The sequence below is a fragment of the Eupeodes corollae genome, chromosome 1 (genome assembly GCF_945859685.1).
Source record: "Eupeodes corollae chromosome 1, idEupCoro1.1, whole genome shotgun sequence".
In the NCBI taxonomy this organism is placed as follows: Eukaryota; Metazoa; Arthropoda; class Insecta; order Diptera; family Syrphidae; genus Eupeodes; species Eupeodes corollae.
Genome location: NC_079147.1, coordinates 23,487,469 through 23,499,580, shown reverse-complemented (window position 1 = coordinate 23,499,580; position 12,112 = coordinate 23,487,469). Strand labels below are relative to the sequence as shown.

Below are 12,112 nucleotides of genomic sequence, written 5' to 3'. Positions count from 1 at the left end.
ATTATAGCTTCACGTCTTTATATTATACCTATCGTTGCATGTAAAAGATACAGTGGATTGTCGGATATCTTTAAAAAAAAAAACTACAAAAAAAATAACGACATCACATCAACTTCATCAAACATCTCATGTTTCATTTGCATAAATCGACAAAAAATATCTATACAAAGTTGGTGTAAAACAACAACAACAACAGCAACAAAAAGGAACACTATTTTTCTTTGAAAACATATCTTTCAAGTGATGCGGAGTTAACAATATATATCCACAAAGGTATTATAGGCAGGTATACTTATGTGCAACATCATCATCATCATCACATAAGCCAAAAGCAAACTTTATGCATACGTTATTGGCTGCAACTTGCAACACACATCGCGCACAGATTGAAATTTGAGGAATTTTTACGTGTGCCCCAAAAGCGATATGGGGATATCATGATCAAAACATAAACCAAACAATATTTCCATGCCTTGCCTTACCTTTGCCAAAATGTTTACTTTACTACAATGTATAGGCAGAAAAAAATGGTGTTGATGACACATTTTGTATGTTATCCTTTTATTTTATTTAATTGTTTATATTTTTCTTCTTGTTAAGAGATAAATGTTAAATAAAATCAAAATGTCACATAAGTAGGTACAAATACAGTTATTAAAGTGAAAATCCTTCCTATTTTTCTTGTTTGGTATAATAAATAATAGCAAAGCCCAATTAGCCGAAACATAACCCCTATCACTCAATTCGCCATTTTATCGCAATAAACCTAATAATTCCTGTCCAATAAAAATGCACAACAAATCAAAATCTCTTAGCACTCACGTTGCTGCTGCTTCTGCTTCTGGCTCTATGCTCTATGCGATGTTTTATATCATCACAATCCAGAATGAAAAGAAAGGAAAGGATAATCCCTTATACACAACATCACAGGACTGATGTATATGGAAGGGCTTCACAATAAAATTTCTATGCCACCCCCTAAAAAAATAAACAAACCCAACAACAACAAGGTATACTCCATTCCAACCCTATATATGAACATTGAAGCATACCCAAAGCTCATATAAAACATAAGAGAAGAGAAAAACCTCGTCTCATATATTGAACACATTCGTCATGTGATTTGTTTGCCTTTTAAATCTTCAGCAACTCTCAGGACTCAAGCCAGCAATAGCAGAAGCAATACCAATGGTAAACTGGTGCGATGTGGTGGCGCGGGTGGTGGTGACGGCAACAGCGGCAACAGAAAGATTTATGGTTGCACTCAAACGCGCATTCCTGTCACGGATATGGAAAAGGAAAGGAATTTCATATCCTTATAGCATCACTACTATAATACTATGACAGCTCTTGGCTATACTCTATACACCACCATTCGAATTCATTTCAACCCTGTATCCTTGCTATGTTACCGTACATATTCCCAAAAGGGGGGTTGAATACTTTCTGCAGGCATTCGCTCATCGTCCTCGTCGTTCGTCGTAGTCCTCGGTCGGCAAGAATAGAGAAAGGGCAAACAGTACAGTAGAACAAAAGCAAAATAAAAAAATAAAAAAAAACAACAAACAAAACGAAAATAGAAATCCTAATGCCAAGGCATGCGTAATCCTTTGCAATATCCTGCTTGCTTATTTCTCGCTCTTATGGCTTTCTCTGTTTTGTCCCTTGTTCGAAGAATTACATTTTAGTCTGCCACAACCAACGAGTACGATGACGACGGTTCTGGGTAGAAAATGAAGGGATAGAATCCTTTTTCTCCGCCATCGCATACTCAGCTTAACTCATATGGGGGGATAATATTAAAATACCCCCAACGACCTCACTATACCCTCCCCCTTGAATACCCTACCACCTCTTTCTTTCGAATATACTACAAACTCACACATGAAAAGATACATTTCTGTGAGAAGTGATGTGGGTATATTGTTTCCCCCCCTCCCCAACACTCTTCTGCAATATTATTTATACACAGACATCCTTCCACAGGACGAAATTCCTTTTGTGCTATATGTGTGATGATGTGGTGTGCTCTTAAATAAAAATAAGAAAAAAAAAGGTCGGAAAATGAAAATAAGAACCAGAGTACACTAAGCCACATATCGTTAGCCGGAATATCCTTTCATGCATTCATCCTGATGCTTTTCAGGGATTGTTTTTTTCTTTGTTAAAAAAGAAAAAACAAAAATTATTTCCAAATTTGGTCGAGTATGTCTGATGTGGTCCCTGTTCTGATGCCTTTGGTTTTGAGGGGCTGGTTAACTTCAATATTTCGTCTCATATCCTTGGGCTGATTTGTTTTTTTTTTTTATTTAAGGAGATGGAGAAGCTAATTTCCCTTATAGTCCATCGCGTCGCGTCGTCATCGGTCGCCTCATCGTTTCGTATGGTCCTTTTGTTTGATATGAATTAAAAATTTGATTTTTATTTTTGTTTTAATTTTTTTTGTTTTGTATGTTATTAAAAATCCTCAATTTCGTTATGTGTATTTTCTTGAATTTGTGTTGCCTTGGGTGCTTAAAAACCATTCAAAATTTGCAGAATTCAAACCATAAGCTTTTACACACCACGACCAAAAGATACAGAGCATAGCTACCAATAATAATATACGAGTATGGAAAAGAGAAGAATGGTCACAGCTGTAGACAGTTTGGTTGGTAGGATTTCGCTTCTGGCTTTGTTAATGTTATATACCTTTGGGTAGGAATGTGTTATGAAGTTTTAAATGGGAAGGTTCACATTTTGTAGAACGTCTGGGATGAATGGGAATATGCATATTTTTTTTTTAATTTCTTTTCTTTTTTCGGAGAAAATATGGTTTATTGTGTCTTTAAATTGAATTTCACATGTGGAAGATATTATAGTTTTTGGGTTTTCAAAATTGAAATAGAATCCTACTGATAAGGGAAATTTTTATTAAGAGAGAGATATATTTTCTTTAAGGAAACAGATACACGCTTATATTCCAGAGAAATGTCTAAAGAAAAAGGCTTAGGGAATTGATGTTCTTTAAATTGCTATATTTTTTACGAAAAATATTCTAAAAATGTATATTTTAATAAGAAAAGGCCTTAAGCAATTATCTTCTGAAAAAAAATTGATCAGTATTTGAACAAGTTCCAAAATTGTAAAAGCAACTAATAAAAAACTATACATTCTCAAAAATTCAAAGAAGTTTGATACTACGAATGTTTTTTTCAGCTTAAGCTCATTTCAGACCTAAACTGACGTTCTTTTTCCAAAATTAAAAATGTTCCCATTTTAGGGATTTTAAACTACCAATATGAGACAGTTAAACCAAAAAAAACTTATAATTATTGAGATTAGCTTAAATGTTCTTGAATACGGTATATTGTCTGTAAAATATAAAATTCCTACTTAAACATTCCTTCTTAACAGACAAAAAAGCGACTTATCGCGTTTCATACGATTAATTTCCTTTTCATATTCTCAATAAATAATGGGCACTACAATTAGCATCTACCTTTGAATTACTCCGTAAAAAGACAAAATGTATCTTTTTGTATTGGAAATGAAATAGAAACGAAATTAAAACGTCTTAAGATACACCTCAGGCCTTTGTTTACCCAAATTCTTTCTTTCCCAAAAAAATACAGTCAGTATGTTTTTTTGAAAAAAATTAAGTAATAAGCATGAAATTTGGTGATTTCTTTTTTAAATTTTAGAATACAATCTTTGAATTAAAATATAACCTCATCATTAATGACGTTCATCAATTTTTCGAAACAGTTATTAAAAACCATTATTTTGTTTAGATTTCTGGGTTTAAAGCATTTGGTTGGCTTATATAAAAATCAATTAACAAACTAGTGACAAATATTTATTCGAAAGCTAACCAAAGTAATTTTTAGAATGCTTAGAAAAGATCATATGATTGTTCTTTTAAACTGATTCTTTAAAAAAAATTTGGAATAGAAAAATAAGTTCTAAGCTTCAAATATGATGAAAGAAGTGGGCAATAATTTGCAGCTACGACAATGTAAAGTACTGATTAAATAAATAAAATCTTAAGCAGTAGTCTAAACTAAATTTTTAAAAATAATAAAACCAACAATAAAGATACACTAAAATAATGGAAGCAGTTATTAAATATCACTATTTTCGCAAAACATTTCTGTTAAACCTATTCATACGGCTTTAAGAGATGGTTATTCATATACGTTTGAAAGATTGTTGGTATTAATTCCAGAAAAGTCATCTTTCCAACACTTGAAAACAGGACGTCTCTATTTTTCCCATATTATCAACAATTCTTTAGGATTTCTTATGATCTCCATAAAATAACACAAATTAAAGTGATTCTATTATTAATTATACGTTCACAACAACAATCTTAAAGTTTTGTGATAAGCTTGAGAGATCTATTTCCCGCCTAAAGAAACTCAAAAAGTTTCAACGTTTCGTTTTTGAATCCGCTTATTTAAGCTATATTTCATCAGTTTTACAAGGTTAATTTTAGCTGCGGCTTCTTTCCACTTATGTATGCAAACCATAGAATTTTCCTATTTGAACGTTTTCTAAAGAGAAACATTTCTATTCACAAATTTCAAAATCACCACATTGCACTCATAGTTGGTCTAGACTCCAATACTCCATCAAATAGATACCTAGACTAGAAAAGGATACTTCCGTTGTTTGAGAAGTAAGGACTCCCTATGACTCTCAAAATGTCTCCTTCCAATATTAAATTGCCGAATAATATTTTAAATCGATATATTATACATCTCAGTTCGTCCATCGTTCGGTTGAGTCGGTTTCTCTTCCTATGCATCAGAATATTAATCTTTTCAGCAAAATGCCAAAAATCACTCTATCGACTATTTAAAAAGTTATATAGGTAAACAAACCATCATTTTATCTCTCCTTTACTATCTAAATACCTTCCTATTTTATTTTGGCAAGCTAACAATCTGAATATTCGTTCGTCTATATTGCATGAAAATGGGGCGTTGCAGATATCGACTGTTTTGGTGCACTCTGATATATATAAAATATATAAACATGTAGACAAATATTATTTCCATCTTTGGCTAGAAAATGCATAAAATATCATCAAAAACCAATCAGTGCCATTGCTCTCAATAATTTTGTTGCCAACTATAAAAATTTTTGGAAATCTTTGATGCTGATATCGACAAAAACCAAAAAAAAATAAAATCACAGAAATCACATTTGGCAAACTCAATTTTTTGTTATTTGGTCGATAGAAATATAAGGATGCCATTTCACATCCTTTTTCGTTTTTCTGTGTGGTTTGATGATATTTTTATATTTTTTCGTTCATGTAAGAAACATTTTCTTAAAGTTTCATAACGAAAAGAATAATAATTGAAGATAAAAAAATAATAAAATATTGTATGTCCTCCCTCTGATAGCCCTCTGATGGCCCTCTGATGGGTGTGTGTGTTGCGGAGGGCTATAGATGGATTGATCTCAAATAAAATACACTTTTTTTTACGCATCTTCAAAATAATTTATATTTATTTATTATTACTTTTTTCTGCTGATGTTTTTATAAATAATTTATCGATCTAAGTAAGAAGAAATATTTGTTCGGAGTCAGTCAAAAGGATACCGCCTTGATACACTTGTTAACAATTTTTTCTGATTTTCGATTTTTTGTTGCCTTGGACCGTTTGGGTCCGATGGAAAAACGAATGACATAATGTGCATCATCAGAGTGAGAGTCAGAGAAGAACTATGGGAACAAAAAAAGTACCATCCCAGTCATCTTTCGAGGAGCATTCTATAGTGGAACAGAAAAAAAAAGAAAGAATTTTAAAACCGATATCCAAGTCGTCCTCTTTATGCTCTGTGTGTGGAGAGAGATATGATGCCCTTAGGGAGTCTGCCGGCCTAAAAATGCAGGAAATATATTAAAAAAAAGCTGCTTTTGTAAGTCAAGTCGGGTACTCCGCTTGAACATTTTTATATACCTACATACATACATTGGTTCATTTCTTGATGGCGGCAATGATGATGACGGGAATGGGATTTGGGATAATAATAATCCCGTCTAGCCTTATATGTGGAATAATAATACAACAAAAAAATATGTATAAAATAAAATTCTTCATCAGGCTTTAGTCTGATTCAAAAAAAATATATAAAAAATCATATGTGGAAAGGCCTCCTCTTAAATTGAACACACATTCAAAAAAATAACAATGACTAGACTATCTTTATACATTTATTTATATTTTGTTAAATTAAAATCTACTCCAAGCTGCAAAAAAAAAACAGCCGGATATAAAATATACAATCATTTAAGCCACTTGCATAAAAGAAGCCCCAGTAGAAGTGTCTGGTGGCCTAAATTTCTATACTATGAACATAAAAGGGTTGTTCTTCTTTTATAATAAGTATGATGGACATATCAAGGACAATGGCTTGATTTTAAAGTGATGATGGGACAAAGGGAGTAGGGCATGTTTAATTATTAATATATTTTAATCTTATTATAAGTTTTGAATAATTTTTGTGAAACCTACTAAATGATACATTTTTCTTCTTCTTGAATTTTAGGTTTATTAATGCGAGACGGAGAATCGTGCAGCCGATGATTGACCAATCGAATAGAGCAGGTAAGACATAATAAAATATTAATAATATATAAACTATTTAAGTATTTAAAAGAGTATCTTGTGCCTTGCAAAAAACTAAGCAATTCAAATTGTAGAGTTTTCCAATAAGACGTTTTAATTTAAATAGCCCGCTTCTTGGACACCTGTCATCTTTAAAACTATTATTGAAAATGGAAAAAGACATTGTTTCAATAAATCACTAAAATAGTTAAAAGTGGTTTACATTTTTATAGGCAAAACTAAAGCGTTAGGTTATACTTAAATCATGTTTGGTCAATATAAAAATGAAACCTCTTATTGGAAAACCCTTCATGAGTACCATTTGGCTTTTAAATAAAATTCTCTACCTTGTTTATTACTTCAAAAAAGTTTAAAAGCACTATACTTATATACACATATATTATACCCTCATAAGTAAGTTTGCCATATTTACTCGATATATAAGATGAAAAGTAATCAAGTTTAACAATTTGAACTTATAGCTCATGTTTCGAACTAAAAGTTACTGAGTTCCTTTATATTTTTTGTGTTTTGTAAAGAAAGGCAGAGGTATACTGCGTATATAACATTTTCCCTTGGGGCTAATCGAAATAATATAAACACTCCCATATAGGCCATTAATTTCAGGACCATTTCTGAATGATTTTTTGTGTTTTCTCTGTCGAAAAAGGAAAAACAAAAGAAAGTCGAAAGGAAAACTTATTTTTCTTATGCGTAAGAAACAAAAACTTCCACACCATTAAATACATCCTTTAAGAGTCAATTATGTGTAGCCACCACCTACCCATTAAATATGTTGTCCTTAAATATCCTCTTTTCATGTGTGGACTCTCTTAAATCCTTTTGTTTTTTTTTGTTTGTCCTTTTGTTTTTGGTATATCATCATCAATATCTATATAAAACGCACAGTTTTAGCGCGTGTTAGAAGTTTTTACGACCATGTGTCGTGACAATTGATTCTCAAGTTTAAGAAGCGTATATACTATACTACACCATTCAAAGTCCGATTTCTAAGTACCGGAAGTCTCATTTGAAATTACCCATAACTTCTAAACGAGTCGAGTTCGAGTAGGTATATAAAGAATATCCTTTGTGCGTGTTTCTTGATGAGACGATGGCTATGATGAGGATGATGATGGTTGTTCATATGATGTTTGTGATGCGATGAGGCTTGAGAAACGGATGTTAATGACAATGATAATGATAATTGTGGTGTGTGTCAGTATTTTATGGTGAGATGATCTTCTTAAATAGGTGAAATAATTACACATCCATTGCTATAACGGGTATTTTAGTATATAAAGAAGGTATAATTAGATTTTTATGTCACACATTTGCACATCTAATAAAAATGAAATAACTATTGAGAGTCCGAAGGTAATTTAGTTGGTTAATGATGTGATTCATGTGCAATAATGATGGTACTTAGACTAACTTAGTTTTAAGACTTTATTTTTCTACAATTTGATATTTAATAATTTTTTTTTATTTCTCTAATTTCAGTGTATACCCCGCATGCAGGCCCATCAGGCTATGGACATGATGCAATGGGTTATATGATGGATAGTCAAGCACATATGATGCACCGTCCGCCCGGTGATCCTGGCTTCCATCAAGGTTATCCTCATTATCCACCTGCCGAATATTATGGACAACATTTGTAATCGCCCTCCATCCTCCTTTCTCCAAAATAATTAGTTTGAGAGACACACACACACACCACACACATCAAATGAGAGAGACACCATTTAAAACTTAAGGACCTTAGGAAACGCAAATTCAGACAAAACAAATGAAAATAAAATCACATCAACAATATTTAAAAAGAAGAATACAATTTTAAAATACCGTCTTATGGATATAAATTTTCCTTTGGGCCGGATCGCACTTAAAGCCTCAGTGAATTTATTTTTCATTTCTTTGGAAATAAAAAAAACTGCAACAACAAGTCATACAACAAAATCAATAACGAAACAAACAAAACAACAAATAAATAAATTGTCTGCTTAAAGTCGCATACCTGATATACGTAAACTTTTTTGTTTGTTTTTAATTTAATAATTTTTTCATTGTTTTTGAAATTCGATGCTTCAACATAAATTATTTTTGCGTTTGATTTTGGTTAAAATGCAAGGATTGAAGAAAAACTAGAGGTAAGTAAAAATTTCATAAGAAAGAACAATAAAATAAATAAAATTAATGGTTTTCAAGTTTCTCGGTCAGCTCTTTTGTATTTTAAATTCTTTTTTTTTTTATTTAATGTAAAGTTGTAGCTTATCCAATGCCATTAATTTTTCTTGTAAATATTTTATGTATGAAGTTGAAGGTATATACACTTCTGTAACGGAGCGTGAAGGTGGCATTGCGTTGTGTTTTGAATTAGATTTTCAAGTGTTAATGGCCTTTTGTTTGGATCTCACACATTTTATTTTTCTATTTGGAATTTATGAGATAAATGTAACATCTTTTTTCTCATAAAAACACGTTTTATTGCAAAAGTTTATAGTCTGCAATTAATTTTATTCAATCGTAAGAAAAAATAAGGCTAACGGAACATAAATTATTTGAAAAATCTTTGAAAACTGAAAACAGAACTGACCAAAAGAAACGATTTTTTTCTCTTAAATTAATTTAATTTCTCTACAAATTTATTTAAATTAAATTCTTTTCTCTTATCTTTTCAGTTAACACTTAGTGATTCAAAGTTCTGGCTACGCTTCAAATCCACTTATTTCAAATTCTATACTTCCGACGTATTAATATTACTTAACAACAATAACAAAAATTATGCATCGGTGATAATTATATTCATAAAATAATATCCGTGCTAAACCAAAAAGTGTTTTAACCCTGATAATTAAATATTATTAATTTTTTTGTAATTTAATGTTTTTGGCGCAACCTCCTGAAAAAAAATTATATAAAATATGTATAAATTATACATTTTGTTAACAAAAACCATATTATTTGCCGAGTGTAAACACTCCCCCTTTAAATTAAAACAAAATGAATTGTTTTCTTTTATAAATATATAATTTTATCCTCTACTTTAACACTTAAAATTTTAAATTTAACAATTTTGTGATTACTAAATTTAGTGTTAAATTAAAAAAAATTATAATAATTTAAACAAATCAAGATAGAATTTCATTATCATCCTCCCATAAATTTAAAAACAAAAAAAAACACTCTTGTACAAATGATTATAATTTAAATTTAAAAATTTGTTGAATTGTTTATTTTTTATATTTGAAAGAATAAAAACAAAATATTTAAAAAAAAAAGAACGATTTTACGGCTTTACAAACGGAATACAGGATAAAAATACATATAAAAAATAAATTTACTTTTAGTTAAAAATAGAGAAACAAACAATTGTAAAAATAAAACAAATTGAATCGATCTCCTTTAACAGGACAAACAGACAACAACAAAATAAAAACTTAAAACAAACAGCAATAGTTTGCAAAGTAAACAATGTAAAAATAAAAACTTATAGTTATAAATTTTATACAATACAAACAAAGAAAAAAAAAACTTAAAAAGTGGCAATATCATATAAATAAATTTCTTCAATAAAAAAATGATATTATTAACAAAACAAAAAAAATACAATAGAAAAATTCAATAAAAATAAAATATAAAAGATGAAGAGAATTAAGAAAACGTGTAATTTTTGTGTATACTTATATAATATTAATTTTACTTATAATTATATTATAAATAAATCATAAAAAAAAATCAATTAGTTTAAATGCTAGCCAAGTAAGTCCTATATTTTAAATTATGCATAATGTTAGTGAATAGAGAGATGGAGTATGATCAACAATAAAACAAAATTTAAAAAAAACAAATAAACTGAAAAATTATAGTTTGAATGTAATGTTAAACTATATTTTTATGTATAAATGAAAAAATCCAAAAAGAAACATTTTAATATTATTTAAAAATTATAAAAAAAAACACCAGTTCATAAAAACAAACAACTCACCCACAACATCAAATCAGTTAATGAATTTAGCAAAAAGTCTTTAAAAAATATTTAAATAAAAAACACAACTTTATATAGAAAACAAAAATCGTGTAATGTATAAAAATAGAATCACTAACTTAAAAAAGATAAATTTGCATAAATTAAATCGTAAATATTAGAAAAAAAAAAAACAAAATATATAAATTTAAAAAAATGATAGAGAAGAAAATCGAGCAACTAAGTATACTTACTTTCGAAATAGTAACTAACTGTAATATATTAAAAAAAAAAAAACAAAAACAAAACAATTGAATAGAAATGAAAATCATTTTTAAATTATTATTTTTCGTCTTCTTCTTCTAATTCTGAAAATTAATTTAAATTTTCATTTTACTTAAAAAAAAATAAGAGTATGTGTGAGAAAAATGAACCACCAATTTATTTTTTATTTAATTTTTGTTTTAATTTAATAATACACATTTTTATTTGTTTTTACTTGCACAAACTCTGATGCTGTAGATTTTCTGGAGTGCTTCTTTTTTGTTGAAGCCATCTTGTATAGAAGAAACAAAAATTAAATTGAAAATATACCTTTGGCTTATAGAAACACAGTGAATTTATTTTTTATTAATTTTTTTCTTAAAAATATTAAATTAAGATGTTTGTTTTATAATTTTCTTTTTGAATATTTGATTTAAACTTTTGTTCATATTATACTCTATATATATACCAATAGAACAAAACATTAAACATAAATATAAAATGAATTTAAAAATCTTACTTTTAAACTTAGGCTTTTCTTTTTGTAATTTTAGTTTTCAGGTTGTAAGTTGTAAAAGATTATTTTTTATTTTGTTTTCTTTGTTTTTAGTATTATTCGCATTATTTTTAGTTATTATTATTATATTATATAAATATTATTATTATTATTATTACAGAATTAATAATGAAAATTAAAATGAAGAATTATATGAGAAAATATGATTTGATGTGTTTTTATTTTGTTTTTCTTTTTAATTGGCTTTGATTTTCTTCGTTTGGCTTATTTTAATTTCGTTGGAAAACATTTTGGTTGTTGTCATTATTTTTCAAGGGGCATGGAAAATTTTATTTTATTGGTAATGATGATGGAGTAAGTATATTTTGTTGAATGAAATTACACGAAAACGCTATTTTATGACTGTGATAATTTGTATGAACTCAATTTTCAAAAGTGGTAGCACTTAAAAAAATGTGTTTTACGCTTTCAATCGCAAAAATAAATATTCTTTCGGTAAAGTTACTTTTGTAGCCTAGAAAAGCTTTTAAGCGAAACTTTTTTAGTTTTAAAAAATAGACAAAAATATAACGGTGACAGAGTGCAACATATTTATTTCTAAAAAAGAAGAATTTTGTTTTGCAAAAACTCGACGTGAAATCTATGAACTCTTTTAGACCAATAAAAAGGTTTAAAAATTGGAAGTGGTGTGTGATGATAGGAAAGCAAGTCCATTGTGCAAGTTTATGGTGGCCATGAAATTTCGCTCATTATACATGA

General features: G+C 28.9%; 1 protein-coding gene across 1 annotated transcript in view; it reads left to right on the top strand.

Annotated features, from left to right (window-relative positions):
- Positions 1 to 10,983, top strand: part of LOC129953776 (homeobox protein homothorax) — a 332,104-nt gene extending 321,121 nt beyond the window's left edge. The window contains exons 12-14 of the mRNA XM_056067233.1: positions 6,544 to 6,602; positions 8,106 to 8,755; positions 9,287 to 10,983. Of these exons, the coding sequence (XP_055923208.1) occupies positions 6,544 to 6,602; positions 8,106 to 8,266 (220 nt within the window). The 3' untranslated portion in view covers positions 8,267 to 8,755; positions 9,287 to 10,983. The remainder of the gene's footprint in view (positions 1 to 6,543; positions 6,603 to 8,105; positions 8,756 to 9,286) is intronic.
- The last annotated feature ends 1,129 nt before the right edge of the window (positions 10,984 to 12,112 follow it).